General features: G+C 36.3%; 1 protein-coding gene across 1 annotated transcript in view; it reads right to left on the reverse strand.

Annotated features, from left to right (window-relative positions):
* Positions 1-19,503, reverse strand: part of pcxb (pyruvate carboxylase b) — a 341,179-nt gene that overhangs the window by 275,387 nt on the left and 46,289 nt on the right. Inside the window, exon 9 of the mRNA XM_028475285.1 lies at positions 12,247-12,330. Within this exon, the coding sequence (XP_028331086.1) occupies positions 12,247-12,330 (84 nt within the window). The remainder of the gene's footprint in view (positions 1-12,246; positions 12,331-19,503) is intronic.

Below are 19,503 nucleotides of genomic sequence, written 5' to 3' on the forward strand. Positions count from 1 at the left end.
ATCGTCTGTCCGCTACAGCTGCTCGTGTTGGACGACCACAGAAGCGGCGCCCTCTGAGAACGCAAGGCATTGTGGGTAAATTGGTTATCGTTTGTTGTTTAGCTCTGGACAGTGATTGTGTGTATCAAAAATGAAGCAGTTTGAACATTGCATTCTAGAGTTATAAGCTTTTTCCTAGAACGGCGTCCTGTTGATGCTAACCGTGTACATGACCTTAAATGACACCGGTCGAAAACACAAGGCATGATGGGAAATGTTTCAAAGCAGTCATGACCAAGCTTGGGCACATGTCCTTTGTGTGAAATTTGAAGCTGATCGAAGTTTGTGTGTCAGAGTTATGGAGATTTGGAATTTTTTGCGTGCTAACGAAAATTAGCATTGCATTTTTGTGGCGGCGCCACGACCAAACCGTGACAGATACGAAAATTCTTTTGATAACTTTTCATCTTCAATGGGTCCTATGTGGTGTTGCCAAGTTTTAAGCGAATCGGATGAATCCCCTCAGACTAGTTCGCGCAGATGCGTTTCGAGGGCGAAACGCCATTTTTGACCTTTGACCCAAGATGGCTGACTTCCTGTTTGGTTTTGGGCGGGGTCACAATGTAACTTTTTGCTCATTCTGGGGCGGAGACTACACGTGGCGATTTTCGTACATATCGGTCAAACCTGGCGGTCGTGCGGTTCCATCGTTTTTTTGGCGGCGAAAACGCACGCTACGCGTGCGTTTTCTGTCCGTTTTTTTTCACGCCACCTAATTATCAAATTTTTCGCCAGGCCTGAGGTGCGTGCAAATTTCGGTGAGTTTTCGGGCATTTTTAGGGGGTCGAATTAGCGATCAAAGGCGGGCGGGGTATAATAATAAAACGATATAATAGCGAAAACAATAGGTTCCTCTGTCCCATTCTGGGACATCGGAACCTAATTATCTGAACTCAATTATGATTACAACGGCAACATATTTTTTCAAAAATACAATTACAATAACATAATTGTGATTGTCAATTATGCAATTAAAATTATAAATGACCCCAACCCTGAAGCAAACTGATAAAGAAATTATGAATAAAGTGTGTTGGTGAGGGACATCTAACATGGAAGACAAAGGTCAAAGAAAGTCACTAAGTATTTATATTACAGAAAAATAAACAAACACTGATGGCAAATTGATCACTGATATTCAGTAGGATCACCACATTTTGATATATGGCTGTAAAATGTCACCATTTAACAAATTCTAACTATCCAAATAACACCACATAAAAAAAACAGCAATGGATATGGGCTTTTTGATCATCTACTGCAAAATGTGTATGTTTGAATGTTGTAATGAATATTGTAATAGTTTTTTTTTTTCTTCAAAACATCTCAACTATCGCAAAAACCATTGACAAAAGTGCTTGCACAGCACAAAGCTCATCTGCATTACAGTCATGCTGGTCTTCAGGGAGTTTCAACACCTGGCTTTACGCCCTAAATTTGAAGAAGAGAAGCAAGATAACCTTTGTCTCACATATGCACACATGCGTCAAAATTCTACCTCCGTATTTAACCCGTCCCTAAGGAGCAGTGGGCATGCAGTGGGTTCAGAGTTCCTCTCACATCTTCATCTTTCCCGTCTATTAGGATGTGGAGCAGAGCTCAACTGCTTTCTATTTTAAATTGTTAAACACTCAATGTGTGCTGAAGATTAACAAGCAGATGAATCTACAAAATCTCCCTTGTTTACCTGGAAGCTCTTTCATATTCTGCAATGATTCATTTTCTTTGCTAATTACTGACTAAAATAGTTCTCCCACATTGGCATGAATAGTCAGATCTATCAATAGTATGAATCCACAATCCTCACCAAAATAATATTCCCATTATATATTCCTTCTCGAGGGCTCCAAAATGTGTTTGACAGTGTCCTTGTCCTATATCACTGCTTGAGGTTAAACGCTGAAACAACACAGAAAAGTAACATGGCAGCCTGTCACATAGACGAGCACACCCGATTATCTCTTTCCTCTCACACACACTGACAGTGTTTGAATCAATGTAGTGTTTGGTGGTCCAGAGACATCCAAGGTGATTTCAGAATGAGTAGAGCCAATCAATAACTGATACTTATTCCACAAACTGTTTTCACCACTAATGTTCAATGTCCTTTGCTGGGACTTTCTCTTCATTCAAACAGTTAAAACAACATTGTCAAAGTCATCTTAGTTGTCAATTGTGTTTTTCGACGGGGGTTGCTAGGAGACAGTGTGAGTTCTGTCATGAATATCAGGCTTGTACTATGATGTATTGACCAACTGGTGCCATGTAGGTGGCAGCAGCACACCTTTGGATGAGAGATTAGCCATGATGGGCAGAGGTCAGAGGAAGAGGAAAAGAGTTAACGAGACAGAAAATGGCGCGACGAGAGTTGATGGTGAAGCGCCCAGCAGCTCACAGCAGCGCACACCCGACCAGAGCATGTGTGGAACTAAGTGGACTATTGAGAGTGTTGCGATCGTGAGAGAAAACGATCAAAAAAACGGGGCAAGCGCTGACACTCGGCATGTCCGGGAGGAGGAAGAAGTTGCGTCCATGGGAACTGACGGGGGAGAGACTTGGAGGACGGCCAAAATACAGTAAACAAACCATACACTTCTGACCCAGATAGCAAAATAATAATACATTTGCCATCAATAGCCCGGCCTCAGTGTTGCTTTTGTAGTTTTATAGAAGGAAACCAATGTTGAGGTGTTGCTAAAGCAAAAAAATAGTAGTTTCAAAGTCACTGGCATGATTTAAAGAAAAAAAAGAGCCTTTTTTCTAAGCCTTTTGTCAGAAACTGGCAATTTATGCGAAATTTGCTTCTAAAATGGCTGGCAGTGAATGCGTTAAGTGGGGCAAAGATTTTTGGCTGAAAAACGAGCAATTTCAGTGTTGATGTCCCAAGATTTGCGCTTTTCATGACATATAAATGATACATAAAGTATGTAAGGCGCTGACAATATCCAGACAATAAGTGAATTAATTTTCCCTTTTAAATCTCATTGATTTTGTGACCAATTTTTATTTAATTTGAAGAAATTATGTGAAATAATTTCAGGAAAATTTTGTTCTTTAAACAATTTGAGATTTATAATGACGGCAGTCGTGATAAAAGAATGGGAAAATTGCAATCCTCCAAATATTGTGGCGTTTCATTAAATGTGTGTATTTAGAAAAGCTGAGATATCTACAACTAAAATAATTGAGACAATAAATCATGCTTTTTTAATTGGATGGTCTGAAGGGCCAGATTTTGCCCCCGGGCCTTGAGTTTTACCTTATAGGTAAAACCTTGCCTAAAAGCACATTTTGATAGTCAGTACTCCTCTGGTCATCTAGAAAAGCACAACATACATCTTTACGAACAGTGAGAATGGAGAGAAGTAGATCACACTGAGAAAGGTTGTAAAGCTTTTGTGCAGTTGCCTACAGCTTACATACAGTGGTACTAACTACACCGTCCCCGCTGTGTAATAAAGTGTTGGCAACATCATGTTGTAGGGATGCTTGTCTTCAGCAGGGACAGGGAGGCTGTTTAGAGTTCACCATCCAGTAAGACGACACTAAGCATAGAAGCAGAGCTATAACTCCTCACTTTAACCCAACAGTTTACTAGATCGTATAGTCTAGTTTTTAGATGCTCATTGTATATATTCGTTTTTCTACATTTTATATTTTGTATTACATTTACAAGCGTATTTGCACTTATATTTAATCTACTTTAATCGTGTATTTTTCTTTGTCAGTGTTTCACTTTTTCAGTTTGTCATAGACCCTCAAAGGGAATTATTACTAAGTAATTTTCCCCTGGGATCATTAAAGTATATTGTGATTCTGAATGATTTAGACTAAAGCATAGTTGTGTGTTAGATTGTTAAATTGTTTTTCACAGAGTCCATACCAACTGATGGAGTTATAGCTGTTTAGCAAATATGAAAAGGAAAAAATATCAGTTTCCAAACTGGTGGAGATCGATTCCAAAACGTTAAATGTTTGCAGCTGATAGGTAGTTCCCCAAAATATTGACTGAGGGGAGCTGATTAGCACGCCACACTTTTCATTTTGTTTTATTTTATAAATGTTTGAAAACTATTAATTCATTTAACATGATCCCACAGCGAAATGTGACCCAGTCACAAAAACAATAGTTTCACTTTACGTGCGTGCCACCACAACTTCCGCATTTTATTCGCGTTGCGGTTCAAATTTAAAGTTATTTTGTGCAATTACGTCTTGTTTCTACAGGTACATTTCATTCACCATTTTGGTATTAGTTAGGGTGATAACTCCAATTAAAATTCATTACTTTGCAATCACCACCCGGAAGCATCACACTACATGTTTCGCAGCACAAACAAAATATGTGTCACGCAGTAAATAAAATATAAGGAAAACTGTGTATTTTATCACAATATATGGAAAAATGTACACAAAACACTGAAGCCAACAAGCAAATTAATCATGGCTTATTGTCAGCAAAAAAAAAAAAACAGATGTATTAATATTGCTTACTTAGTTCCCATGGCCACTGGAGTCACATGATTGACATTTAGTAGTGCTTGCTTTGAGCAGTCAAAGTTTGTAGTACTTAAATTTAAAAACTTCAGTGGACGTTCACATAGTGGGAACATACACTGGATATTCATGGCTTTGTGGCTCAGTGATCCAACAAAAGCAACGAGTAACTAATGTCTTTTCAGGCAACAGTAAAGGCGTCGTAAAGGTGATGTATGCACAGCTAGCGAGGGGCAAACACTTTACTTTTTCTTCACTTATTGACACAAGCAGTCTATGTGACTTTGTAATAAGCTTGAGTGTGATAAAAGTGGTCAACTGTAATGCAGTGACATGTTCTTGTGTGTCCATCTACATATTTATCACAGGATAATAAACAGCACTAAACACCTTTAGTCTATTAGGACACAAATCCTGCTAAAAACCAATAAACGTTATGAATGACAGTCAAAATACCTGGGTCGTCTTCAGTCCTACAGTGAATATCCGTCAAAGAAACCAGCAGAACGTGTTCACTACATCACCTACTTCAAGCTTTCTCGTTGATATCATCTTAATGTTCCTGAGATATCGCAACAACAGTATCTAGAAAACATATTGTTTGAAGGAGAAAGAAAAAAAAAAGTTCAACTAATTGATAGGGTTAAAATGGTTAAATAATTGTTAATATAAATGTACCTCTATGTGATAAATTAAAAATGTGTTTTGTATAGAGATGGCCGCTATTATTAGCATGTTGTCAATATCTAATATACAGATTAATATTATTACAATTAAAGCTTGGGTACGTAATTTCCTTCAGGTACACTTTTTAAGTTTTTGGTTGAAATTGTCTTTATGTCCTGACAGAAATTAAGACCTTATGTGCTCTGAAAAAGGAACGAAAAAAATCTGTCATCTGTAGCAGCTGTAAATCTGTAATAACTTCGACCAATGGAAAAAAACGAACCGTTTTTTTTAACCAATCGCGTCGCGTCTCCCTGTTCGTTTACTAACTGCTGAATGAGACAACAAAGTTTCTACACACTTTTGAAAATCGCCTACCCTACCTTTAATGTTTGATTGTGTTATACTAACCATTACCAATATATTCGTGGAATTAACTTACTAAAACTACACTATGTTTTCTACTTTAGTTATTAAAAAAGTGCCACATTTATCTTTAACAGCTTTCCAACCACAGCACATTTGTTTTCCAATAGAAGTAGAAAAAACCAATACTGATGTTATCCAATATTACATTCTTATATCAGTGGGCCTCTCTTGTTTCACCCAAGTAATTTTGGACAAAAATACTGACAAAAATCCAAGGAATAAATACAGCTTTAGCGACAAGTCCATATAGTCAATGGATAACAAAAAAAAACCCATTGCATAGTTTGCCAATTTCAGATTCTCGTGTGTTGCTGTTATGCATGGATGAATATCCAGCACCACACTGAGTGTTCTTAGATAACATTTTCAATCTATTTTTGATTACAGGCTTCATTGTTTTTCCAAGATCTTCATTTGGGGGAAAAAAACCTGCCTCGCAGAAAGTTCAAAGATGTTATTTCTCCAACTGTTGGTAATGGAATAAATTGGAACTATGCACTGGAAAATGACTTGTTGCACTAACTAGTAATTTTATTTGATCAATGTTTGTAAAATTGACAAACAAAAAAAAACAAAGGTTAACACAGTAGCTATTTGGATTCAATTCAGGATTGACAATTTAAATTCCTGTATGTTGTCACACTACTGTCACTTTGTTCAGAAAAATTAAAGCAGATACAAATAGAACATATGGTAAATGTGTACATGCACATTCACATGGTGGAAAGAAGTAGCTTCAGTGTCAACATTATGATTAAGCTTCAGCAGTGTAAATTTCAAGCAAAAAAAGCTGCATTTGAACTGCTAATTGAGAAAATTAAGATGCCTGAGCACGGCTCACTTTTAGAGGTTTTAATCTGACTAAAGTGTAGAAAACTAAGCAAATGTGGCCTTTAATGGGTGTGTTTATGTCTGGACATGCGTAATGGCTGTATGCTAGCACACATGCTAAAGCACAACAACTTTAACTATCGTTTCAGACTCATTTAAAAACCATTTTTTGCTCTATAAAAAGAAAGCAATGCACAGAATGCGACAAAAATGCACATATTAATACTGTAACACAGTGCATCCTCAGTGGTGTTTTAATACCTGCAGTGAGAGCTATGCAGAGCTCTGTGCTATAGATTTCTCTATGGGGACGAGCTGGAAGTGAAATGCAGTCACAGCACATTTCAAGCAATTGTATCAATGGGGAAAAGGGAGAAACGCGGCAGGTGGGATGGTGAACGGATCTAATAATTATGAAGGGAAAATGGGGCCATGAGTAACTGAGACCCCAAGTAATGATTTACAGGTTTGATCCAAAAACTGTGTGTGTGAGGGTTACTTTTACACCTTAGATCATAGTTACTGGTTTATTATACTGTGGACCAGGTTTGGGGTGAATTATAATTGTAACACGTAATTGATAACTAATTACAATTATGACTTAATTATAATTGTAACTGGAAAAATCTGTTGCTGTTGCAATAATAAATTCATTGTAATTGATTTCAGATAATTGACTTTGTAATTGTAATTGGCATGAAAATTATATAAATAGAAATATACTTTAATTAAATGCAAAACTGAGGAATCATGTTATAGTTCTATGGCTTACACATATATTAAAATATGTTTATTATCAAGTTTAGCTGTCAGTTCTCTTAAAGGTGCAGTCTGCAACTCTTATAAAAGTGATTTTTTGTCATATTGCTAAAGCTGTCACTACGTAAGAACAGCTTTACATGAAACTAGTAGTTTGTGTGTAAAAAACAGGTTCATTGAGTCCCTGCTGCTCCTGCAGCCTTTGGCAGATTGCCAGAATGCAATGCGACCGAGCAAAAAGAACCAATCAGAGTCAGGATTGTGTTTGATGGGCTTTCTGACAGCTGTTGCTCACAGTCCCCGCCCCTTTCCCAGGGCTGTAGTGCCGTCTTTTTTACAGTGTATGGTCTGGAGGAGTAGAAGATGGAATTGGTGACTTTTCTGCTTGAAAAGTAATTACTGCTGCTTGATTTACATTATGTTTGATTTGTAATTGTTACACTAGAACTCTGTAGTGCATGTGTTGTTCATGTGCGTACAGCAGCCTCTGTGTTGACTGCTGTAAGTGACACTGGGTTGTTGCTGCTGAGGTTTGTGCACATAGAGAGAGAGAAGCGCTGCAGTAATATGCTTTTAACAGAGCATGTTATATTACTGTGATGTTGCTGTCTGACTAACGTTAGCTTGTTAGCTCCTCTGAGGGACGGACTTTGGAAAGTTTGGAGGCAGGGCAAGAGAGCAGCAGGGAGGCAGGGGGAGAGACGGATCTGAGAGTTGCGGACTGCACCTTTAAGGATGAATATCACATTTAAAAATAAATTAAAACAAAAGGTATACGGACAGAAAAAAGGTTCAGACACCCACACCAAAAACATTAAAACCAATATTTTCATGGATAAGTAAGACTAACAAGATGAGAAACAAATTAGAGGATAGAAAATATTTTTTTTTGTGTATTTTACATTTGATTTAAAACATGGGTCAAAACTGACCATTTATCATAAGAGATGCTAACAGAAAGGTAACACATGAGGAAGGTCACATTTTATGGGCTTATTTATTAAAGGCTCAGTAATAGTGATTAATTGAACTTTAGTAATTGAGAACGTAACTGTAATTGACTTTCAGAGTTAAAATAATCATTGTAATTGGAAAAAATGTCGGTCAACTTAATCGTAATTGAGTTGTAATTGAACATGGATAATTGAAGAGGCAAATGTAATGTAATTTAAAAATATAATTGATAGACCCCATTTCTATCATAACTTGGTCAAATCATATTACAGGTAGAGAGTTTACTTCACTGTGGTACAGAATAAGCAACAATGAAATTCTAATAATAAACCAAAGCATCCAAAAACAAAAAGTTGTATACTAAAGACCAATTGTAATTACTGACTCATTGTACTTGAATACGATTCATTTTCTTTGTGTCTGAATCACACTTTTGTGCTATTATTTATTGGAGGATACAATATTATCGCGATATCGCAATATTCTACCCAGTTAATATCACAATTAAACGTAGAGATGAAAAATCAAGTTGCTGTATATGTTCATCAGAAGATATTGATCATTCAGAGGACAAATTGAGTCAAAACTATTTGCTTCAAAACATCCTATTTATTATTTATTAGTAGTGATGATGTTGACACTTTTAAGACAAACTTTAATAGCCACTGTTTGACTGTTTTGGACACAGTAGCACCAGCTAAATATACTCCAGGCTCTAATAAGAAACCTTGTCCGTGGATGAATTTTTAGCTTTAGGAGAAGCTGCCGGAAAGTGGAACGGTTGTGGAAAACCACTTAACTCTAGGTGCATAGACTCCATTTAAAAGAAAAGATAATTGAGCTAAATGAAATAATAAAGCGTGCCCGCTCTGCTTATTTCACTAATCTTGTTTTGCAAAATAAGAAAAACCCCAAGGTCTTGTTCAACACTATTGAAAATGTTGTTGCACCCTCACCGTCCCATGTGCCTGTACACACACAGGAGAACTGTAACAATTTTTTAAACTTTTTTGGAAAGAAAGTACAAGACATCAGGGCTAGCATCACTCCTCCCTTGGTTAGCTTCTGCACTGCCTCAGCCCATGTGAGCTCATGGGCCTCCTTCACTCCTGTCAGCCTACAGGATGTTCAAGTTTTAGTAGGAAAGATGAAACCCTCATCGAGCACTGTAGACATTGTTCCTACTTCTCTGCTTTTAAATGTTTTTGATGTTGTCAGTCCTTGGGTGGTAAAATTGATAAACCTGTCACTTTTATCTGTCTCGGTCCCCAGCTTCTTTAAACATGCGATAATAAAGTGGTCACTTTTAAAAAACTGTTGAAGACTTCACTTTTCAGAAAAGCTTTTAGTTAACTGGATTTTAAATGTTTATTGTCCTTTAATGTTGCTGCTCTTAAGATGTTTATGCACCCATATTTAATTATTCCATTATGATGTTGCATTTGTATTTTTACCACAACTCTGTACAGCACTTTGTGATTTTATCTGCAAAAAGCACTTTATAAATAAATTACTTACTAGTGTTTTTGCACATTTTCACTGAGAAAAAGAAAATGCAGTGTTACACACTGACATCGTAAAATAAGGTGCAACGAGTTTCTTTTCACTGAAACTACTGTGTAGAAGTCTCAACGTAACCATGACAATATAATGACGGCATTGTAACAACTGTAAGTGAGAACATTAAGGATAAATCCCCGAGTTACTGACAATGCACAAAAATAGGAAAAAAATGTAATTTCTCCGATTGTGTCAGTTTAAACACTGATCTAAACAGATTATATGAAAATAAAATACCTGTGCATACATAAATATTACAGGCATTACAGGCTGCCATCATAAAATCAAGTGCATCAAATAACCATTCCAACATATTGAAAGCATTGTAACCACTGAAATATTGCACAAATACACAAAAATATAGATTAAATATCCACAGTGGGGAAATTAGCATGTTACAGCAGCCAAAGACACAAAAAGCAAGCACAAAGGCCAAAAACAGAAAGGAAAATTAAGGATTTAAAAAAAAAAAAATTGAACAGTACAGAAATGATGGGACTTCTGTGCAATTTTTGTGGTTAAGTGCAGTTTTCGGCACCACATTACATCATAATAAACCATTTGCATAGATTTTAAACATAAATATTATGGATGCATTGGGGCACTGCTGATTAGAATGCAACAAAATTCCCATAAGATGCAAAAATGTATAGATGTGCATTTTTCTTGTCGAGTCCACGGGAAAATTGTGCATCTGGTTCATGCATTTAATTTCTGTAAACAGGGATATCAGTTTTCCTCTACATTACAGGGTGTTAGGTGATTTTACAGTTGCTACAATATGAGGTAGAATTTGATTTGCTTTTACAAATAACAGTGTCTGATATGTTGGGGAAAGATAAACACGTATGTTTTCCAGTAAACGGTGTCAATTTTTCCCCTGCATTCAGCAGTAAAAGTCAACACTGTCACGGACGGCACATCACAGCAATGCTGGAGCTGATAGCCGTCTTTCTATTCCCATGACATCCTGTCAAGTTGCACAAGTTATTGGATGCATCTTTATGGATTTCTGGTGATCTCTGCTAGCGCCCGTTAGCCACACGCTGTCATCTAAAAGACAGCAGCAGATGATTCTATGACCTTGATTTCACCTATGCTAATAGTGACGATACACAAGGAAACAGAGTTTGTCACTTAAGTCAGACAGGCAGGGTGATGTGGTGAGATCACAGGAGAAATTCTCCCAACCACTGCAAGGTCACAGCATGACGCTCCTAAATTCTAACTCTTTTCTTCTCCCTTGCATAACCACCAGTTATACAGAGGACATTTTTGAATCCCCTACATCAGAGGTGGGCAACTGTTATCACAGCTGCAGCGGGCCACAAATATTAGATTTTCTGATCCGGGGGCCAAAATATCAACATCCATGTTAGCAATTAGAATAATAACCAATCTGAGCATTAATACAGGGAAGAACATTAGGTTTGTGTTGTCATTTCATGTGTTTTTGGTGTCATATTGTTTTGTTTCTTTTTGTATCTTTTTTTCTTTTAATTTTGTGTGTTTTTGAGGTAATTTATTGTACTTTCCTCTTAATTTTTTACGTTATGAGCCAATTAGTGTAAATTTGTGGTCATTTTGTGATTTTGAAGACATCTATTCATTTTGGTGTTTTTATAATTTTTCTCTCATTAGGTGTTGTGTTAATTGTTTGTGTGCCGTGTGTTTTTGGAGTATTTTTGTCTATTTATGTTGTAACTTTGTATGTGTTTAACTAATTTTGTGTATTTAATTCATGGGCTGCTCAAAATTAGAGCTAGGGCCGCATGGGGCCCCCGGGCCGCCAGTTGCCCATGTCAGCCCTACATCTTTGTTTCTCACCTCCTGCCTGGTATTCTTCTACCTCTCACATGAGCTTCTACCTGAAAAGACCATTTTTTTCTCCACATTTCTATTGAGCGACAAGGCATGACCTCTAAGCGATGCTGTCATAACTGTGCCAACTAATAGGAGACAGTAAAGCCTGACAAAAGATTGAACAAGGCCAGATACAAGGTGAATCTTTCTGGATGTACAGTTTTTAATGATTTTTTTTTACTAAAGCTGAGCACACATGCAGTTGTAATTGTGAAATTGTGTGGAGGAAAAGCTACTCAGAACATTGATTTTCAAAATTGCATTTAGTGTCTTTTTCACTGCTGACATCTGATTGGTAATTTCATGCTTTGGCAAAATCGATGTTCACTCGATTTTAAGACAAAGGTAAATGGTGCAAAAGAATTTATCAAAAGAGGAACAAACAGGGCTGAGAATTTCCCTCCAGAGAGGAAAAAAAAATGTTAATTGCTTTAGTACTTTCACCATTTGAAATGCTGACACTTGTTTTGAAAGGCTTATTTCTAAGAATTTCTAATAATTAACTGATTATGCAGTTGGAAAACCCTCACTCTCTAGTTTGCAAGGAATTTTAAGAGCTATAATCAAACCTGAATGACAATTTATGAGGCAAAGTAAAGCGAGGGAGAGCATAAAGCATATATGCATGAAATGTAATGGATCACATACCAGTTTGGCAAGACTAACAGCATCGGCATGAAGTCTGTCTCTCAGATGAGGGTCCAATTGGAACGCTGGTGCAATCTCCACAACCTGAAATATAAGAAACATATATTCATTGTGCCATTGTGAACAGCATGGAGCACAAAGGCACCAAATACCAGGATCACAATACTAACAAATGAAAATGACTAAGTCTGTTCTTTTTTTTTGTCAACTTTATTAATAATTCATTTTTGGCAGCGCTTGTCAAATTTGGAGAAAAATGCTTCTAAATTATAGTAATCAGCTGTCGGAGCTGCTGTAGTGAGATATCCTGATCCCTGAATCTACTGAAGGTCTGAGCCTGTAGACATACTGTACGCAGACGTTGCAGGCATAGATGCAGGTAACCCCAGTTGTTCTCAAACATTTTGGGGTATTTCCCACTTTGAACGAAGGTGAACTTTCAAGTCCCACCTGCACCCATTGGCCCCGCCAAAATAATCCTGACAAATTAACACATTTTCAAATGTAATGAACTAACAGGGAACACGTAATATGTTTCATAACAAATCAAAAATTAAATTCAACTAATCACCTGCATAAAAAACAAATGTAAAAGTGCAGTAGTCAAAAATATAGGGAAAAAAAAAACAAAACATGGTTTACAATCTTAAGAAAACAAAAAAGGTAATTAATTTGTTAGGTCAGCTATTGACATTTTGTTTAATGTTCCACTCCATGTGAAGTACATGTCAACGTAAATCATTATTTTTAACTTTAGTCCCACATTACATTTTGTTCCCGGTCGCATATCCAACACAGTCAAATAATTTAATGCGCTTTTAATTTCTGCTACATTTTTAGGCCTCTCATTATTACTCTCTTTGTGTGTAGGCGTTTTGTTTAGTGTTAATCATCTTTATTGTCAATGAAGAAACATTTTTAAGAAGACTGGCATGAAATTGAAAATGTCCCCCTGTTTCTCACGCCCCACCTGTCATACCTCTATTACCCAGCAGGGGGCAACACCACGCACTTTGAGAAGCACTGCGTTACTCTAATTTTTCTAATCTGACCACTTTTTTTTTAGTAACAAATAATGTGTTACTATTTCCAAACCAGTAATCAGATTAAAGTTACTTATCCAAGACATTGTGCGCTACTATTTATGTAATTTTCCTCACGTTTTCAGCATAAGGACAACTCACATGTTACATACTCAGACAAAATATGACAGATACAAGTACATGCTGACAAAATATAGGTCAAAAGGCCTTATTCTATACATCTATTAAAAAAATTAAGTATTTATGCGAAAGACTGTCGTTATTTATGTATTTATTTAAAAAAAAAAACATGTATTTTTTTTAGGAGATACGTGACGATACGTTGACTATGCTGTTAAAAATGCTCATATATTAATGCTAGTGTTGATAATACTGGTTGATATTTTTATGTTGAGGCAGTGGGGGGTGTTGTCAGGTGCTGCTGAATGTAACTAATAAAGTAACTTGTAATGTGATTTAATTAGTTTTAGAAGTAAATAATCAGTAAAGTAGCTTAGTTAAAGGAGTAATAAATAACTGTAGCAACACTGGTTGCATCTACCAACCACAAAGAATCAGGATTGTGTCTGTCAATCACACAACGAAGCACACACACAATCCATTTTGCTCATTTGCCTTTGATGAATATTTAATAGGCGGATCAGCTGTGAGGAGCTTGATATTTAGGAGGCACCTCTTAATAATAATATATATTAGTAATATTATTATTGATATTCCCCCTCCTACTCTTTTCTGGGTTTTTAAGCTTCACAGTGAAGCTTTAGATCTGCCTCTTCAAAATTCTCTTGGACATTAAATCTGCTTCTGACACTATCGTTATCAAAAGATTTTATTAATGCTTCACTGACAGCAAAGCGTAAATTCAATCTCATGAAAGTTTTTTTTTTTTTTTTTTTTCCCTCCACACTTATTATGAGTGAAAGGCTGTGATGGTTTTTAAACATTAGACTTTCAACTTTGTCGACTTGGGAGGATTTTTGTTCAGGAAGCTTAACAATTCTAAGCAGTACTTTGTGCACATTAGCTATTTTGAAATACTAATTCATTTCCAACTGAGAGTAAAACATTTTGATTCAATCAAATGCATATTTGAAACATTTTGACAAGGTTTATTTTCTGAAAAAATGGGCTGTATGAGAGCGAAATGTGATTCCAGTCTTGCTCTCGTGAGACAACAACCTCCCTGTTTACACCCAGTCTGCACCTCACTATAACAACTATTTGGCTGAATTTGGAGGATGACATGCACTAAACCGCATGTGTCAAACTCAAGGCCCATGGGCCAAATCTGGCCCTTTAGAGAATGTTATCTCAGTGAATCAAAATAGAAACATTTGATTAAAATCCACAATATTTGCAGAGCTCAGTTTTCCAGTTCTCAAATCACATCACAGCAATAATTTTTAATCTCAATTTTATTTTATTTTTTAACTCAATTTTTCCAAAATCTTGCAAATTTTCCTCAAATTATTCCACGAAATGTTCTCCAAATTCCCAAAGATCAGAGAAATTTAAGTAAAGATCCTGCAGGGACGAATATTCTCACATAATGTCTCTTTTATAAATAATGTACACATCGAAGGGCAAACAAGGACATAACTGTTGAATTTGACTCTTTTCCTCACTTAAAATCTTCAGCTCAAACTGGTCTGTATTTGGCCCCTGAACTAAAATGAGTTTGACACCACTGCACTAAACCAATCAGAAACTAAGCTCTTGTTCCCCTTTACAGCCTTTCAAAGATGTACTTTAATCTGGAAAGGCTCATGGATGCTGTTAGCACTATCATGAGTCAGCAAGATCACCCTGTCCATTCGTCTATAGTCGCTTCAGCAGTTATAACGCCAACTCACCGCATATAACAGGATTACACTTTACACTGATAACTATGTGCTTTGGATCTCATTTCATTTAAAAAAAAGCTGAAAACTTGTATGACAAAATACAGGGACTGAAGAGACTTCTGCGTTTTTGACTCTACGAACTATCAACCAGAGAAACAAATGCTTCACACCAGGATTGGGGTCAATTATAATTGTAATCGAGTAACTGATAATTAATTACAATTATGGCGCAATTATAATTGTGTTTGAAAAAATCTGTTGCTGTTCTTATAATTGTGTTGTAATTGAGTTCAGATAATTCACATTGTAATTTAATTGTCATGGAAACTGTAGAAAAACTGTCAGTCAAGGCATAAAAAATGGAAAAATTTGAGAATTTTTTTTCTGAGACCCTAAAAACTAGTTCATATATGATGAGGGCACTTAAACTGGAGTGAAAATGCAGTAAGGCATGAAAAAAACTAAAATAAATGTAGAAAAACACCCACATTTCAGAGATAAAGCTGTATATAGTAAGGCATAAAAATGGAAAAATATTTGACTTTTTTTTTAGATGGTTGAGACCATTTTAATATTTGAAGAAAAAATGTAATCAATGGTTATACTGACAGAAAAGAAGCTCAGACGCCCACACCAAGAACATTAATCCCAAGATTTTCATTGATTCTCGGCTTGAACATCTTAAAATGTCTTCAAGGTTTTTGCCATTTACCGAGCACCACACCGATAAATAAAGGTTAACTTTTAGTTAAAAACCAACAACGGCAGTAAAAATGTTGCTTTTTGTTTTTTTACAGTGTGGGTTAATAGCAAAATGTGCAAGTGATTTGCTTTGGAAACTTTTACGTTAATTTTTAACTACTGTTTAAATCTAAGGCAGTCTACAGCTCCATTAAAAATGGAATTAAGAAATGTAAATTACCATCACATTGATTATGCTTTTATATTAGAATTTTATTTGGGTGATATATAAATACTATCCTAATGCTCCACGGACCATAGCCCCATCATTGAGTGGTGCAAATCACATTGACATGCTTTTCATGGTCTCTAGTACTGGGCAGTGTGTGTGCAAAATTGACTTGTTTCCACCGAGACAATAGGATTGACAGAAACTGGAAGCATGGACCACAAACTTGAAGCTATGGACAATATAAAAAAAAAAAAAAAAGGAGAAGACGCTGAAAGACATTAAAGTGGTCTGTATGGCTGAATCAGAGTGCAACGTTGGCAAGTAAAGGATAACTGGAGACTCTTTATACACAATGAAATGGCTTTATCAAGTGATGCTTATCATGGTAACCCCTAAACCCCTACCCTTCCTCCTCGTTTCTCATGTGACTTTCAGCTACAAAATACAGAGAAAGCTCCACATTAGCAACAGAAACTGCAGTATATAAAGGTGTGGAGTTCTCCTATTTTTCATACGTTAGTGCATATTTTATTTTTTTGATTTATCACCAACCAACCCCCCTGCATTTATGTTGAGAAAAGATTGCATTTTCCTGTCTTTTATTTATTCATTAAGATATCGGGTGTGACGTGTGTTACCCGTGCATGTGTTTACCTGTCGGATTTTCATTTGCACATTTATCGCTGTTTTGACTGGTGAAGCTGACTCTGGTGAGTTCTGCAGATCTTAAATCTGTGTTAACTATCTTAAATGTTCATATATGCAGTTTATACAGTCGATATTATGTCCGTGTTGTTAATGTTGTTAGTGTATGTATTTATTTTGATGCTTCAGTTGATTACCAGTCAAACAAAACGGTAATTGTTTTAGTTTTAGTAAGCATGGCATGTGCACCGCATATGTAAATAAAGCCTTGTTTATGCTTGATGGACGCGGGACGTCGCGAGCTGCGTGTGCTAAAAATGACGTCACCGCGCACCATAAATGAGGTCACCGCGCGCACTGTCTTGCCGCCTGGTCGCGCACCTCCAGGATTTTGAAACTCGTCGCGCACGGTGCTCACTCATTGCAGTGATTCATTGCAGATTCCTGAGGTGCAATTTCAAGTGCACAGGGTGCTTTTAGAGGCACTAAAAACACACAAAACTAATAAAAGACTGCAATCTGATATCCGAGCATGAGTGACACACTTTTTCACCAGTTAAGCACACACTTTATAGTGGGAGTTTTAGGATTAATGGTAGTTAGTCCAATTAAAACCAGGGTTGGGGACAATTATAATTGTAATTGCATAATTGATCATTAATTACAATTATGGCATAAATATAATTGTAATTTTGAAAAACAGTTGCTGCCGTAATCGTAATAAAATTGTAATTAAGTTTAGATAATTTACTTTGTAATTGTAATTGCTTTGACAATTCTATACAAGTTGATAATTACAATTTATACTAAACTGAGGAACCATGTTACAGTTCTATGTACAGTTCTACACATATTATTACATTTTGCCATTTAAATATATATATATATATATATATATATATATATAAATCGAGGGGTATACAGACACAAAAGAGGCTCAGATGTCCACACCAAAAATATCAAAACCTATATTTTAATTGATTAGGAAGCCTAATAATGTAACCAATAGATAGGAAAGAAATTTGATTTATTTTTAGTGTATTTTACAGCTGATTTAGTACCCGTTATTTTTATAAATAAACCGGATAATAGAAAATTAACATTAATTAGGTTATTTATTTCAGGCTCAGTAATTGTGATTAATTGTAATTGAACTTTAGCAATTGAGAACGTAATTGTAATTGACTTTCCGAGGATAAAAAAATAATTGTGATTTAATTGTAGTTGGAAAAAATGCTTGTCACTGTAATCATAATTAAATTCTAATTGAACATGGGTAATTGAAAATGTAATTGTAGCTGGAAATTGTAATAGACCCTAACCCTGATTAAAACAGTACAATAAGAGTATGTAATATTTACTCACATGACTAGCATTTTAAATAAAACTAAGGAGATGAATATTATATATTTAGATGTACCCCTTTGTTAGTTTTACTCTAAATGCAACTCAAAGACAAATAAAAGAGGGGAGCTTAAAACACTATGGCCAAAAACTCCTATTAAATTTACTTTATTGAATCTTTTGCAAACACTGAGCCTCTTGGATGATCTTAAGTTATTCCACAAAATGAAAAAGCACTAAAAATACCCGTCAGTACGCCGTCATCTTAAATCTATCCCAACAAGCAACGATTGCGGTTTCCCTGAGATTCAAAGGCATCTACGATTAATGGAAAAAGCCAGATAAAGTCTTGTAAAAATCAAAGACCAGCCGCTCTGGCATGAAGAGAGCCACTAATATGATTCCTATCTATAATTTGATTAAAGTGAAATGAAGAACGTGATGAAAACACATGATTAAAACTGCTCTGAGCTGACAAAGTGTAATAAAATATTACATGTTAATTAGCTTCCCTTCATGTAAGCTTTTGTTGTTGTCAGTGATATAATAGCTCGCCTTTCATCTGCTATTCAAGCTTTTTTGGAGTTTTTACAACGAGGCAATGCTTCACTTCATCAGGAACAGCAGCTCACTATCCCATCATGAACAATTCTGTTGAACTGTTGATGTGCATTATTATTCATCGTTTCTTTTTGACATACTATAATTATATATCCTTATACCCTATAGTCCTTATATTAATTATACATATCCATTCAAGGCCTATTTTCTGTGACAAGAACACTTATTATTCACTCTGTAGTGGATCAAACTGTGGCTTTACGTTGGACATAGTATGAAAATAGTTCACTGTGACCAACGTGGACAGAAGTCTGACGTCTTTCAGAGTTTCATTTATTGAGAAGCAGCAGCAGCTCAAGTGCACATAGCTGTCAGCTCAATGACGTGCAACCTACCGTCTCTGCAGAAAAAAAAGAGTGGCATGGATAAAACAATGAAATGTAACACATTTTGTCCCGTCTAGAACTGGTAAATGTGAACATATTAGGAATGCTGATGGTCAATCCTTTGGTGTGCTTGAGTGACTCCAACGCTGTGACAGCGTGACGTAGATAGATTCTTCCTGTGAGTCTCTTCTGCAATATTGTGAGTCCGTGTGGCTTAAATTTGAAATAAGTCCAAACTACTAGTGCAATATAATGTTTCACCTTATCGGGGCACTGCACTTATTCCAGGTTTGGAAGCGCGTAAGCGGAAAAGAACTTAAGCAGACGGGAGAATACGCGCAAGGTCAGATTTGAATGGGAACGCCCACATTTCAGGACCGCTCCACCCAGAGTGCGTTACTGGGATGGAGGCGCACAGTGACTGACTTAAGTACAGGGGGAGAATAGCACGCAGCCAAAAACTGCGCTGCTTTTTTGACTTGCGCGCATTGGAAGAATAGAGCCCAGAGAACGGGTGTCTA

Source organism: Gouania willdenowi, chromosome 18, assembly GCF_900634775.1.
Source record: "Gouania willdenowi chromosome 18, fGouWil2.1, whole genome shotgun sequence".
Classification (NCBI taxonomy): domain Eukaryota; kingdom Metazoa; phylum Chordata; class Actinopteri; order Blenniiformes; family Gobiesocidae; genus Gouania; species Gouania willdenowi.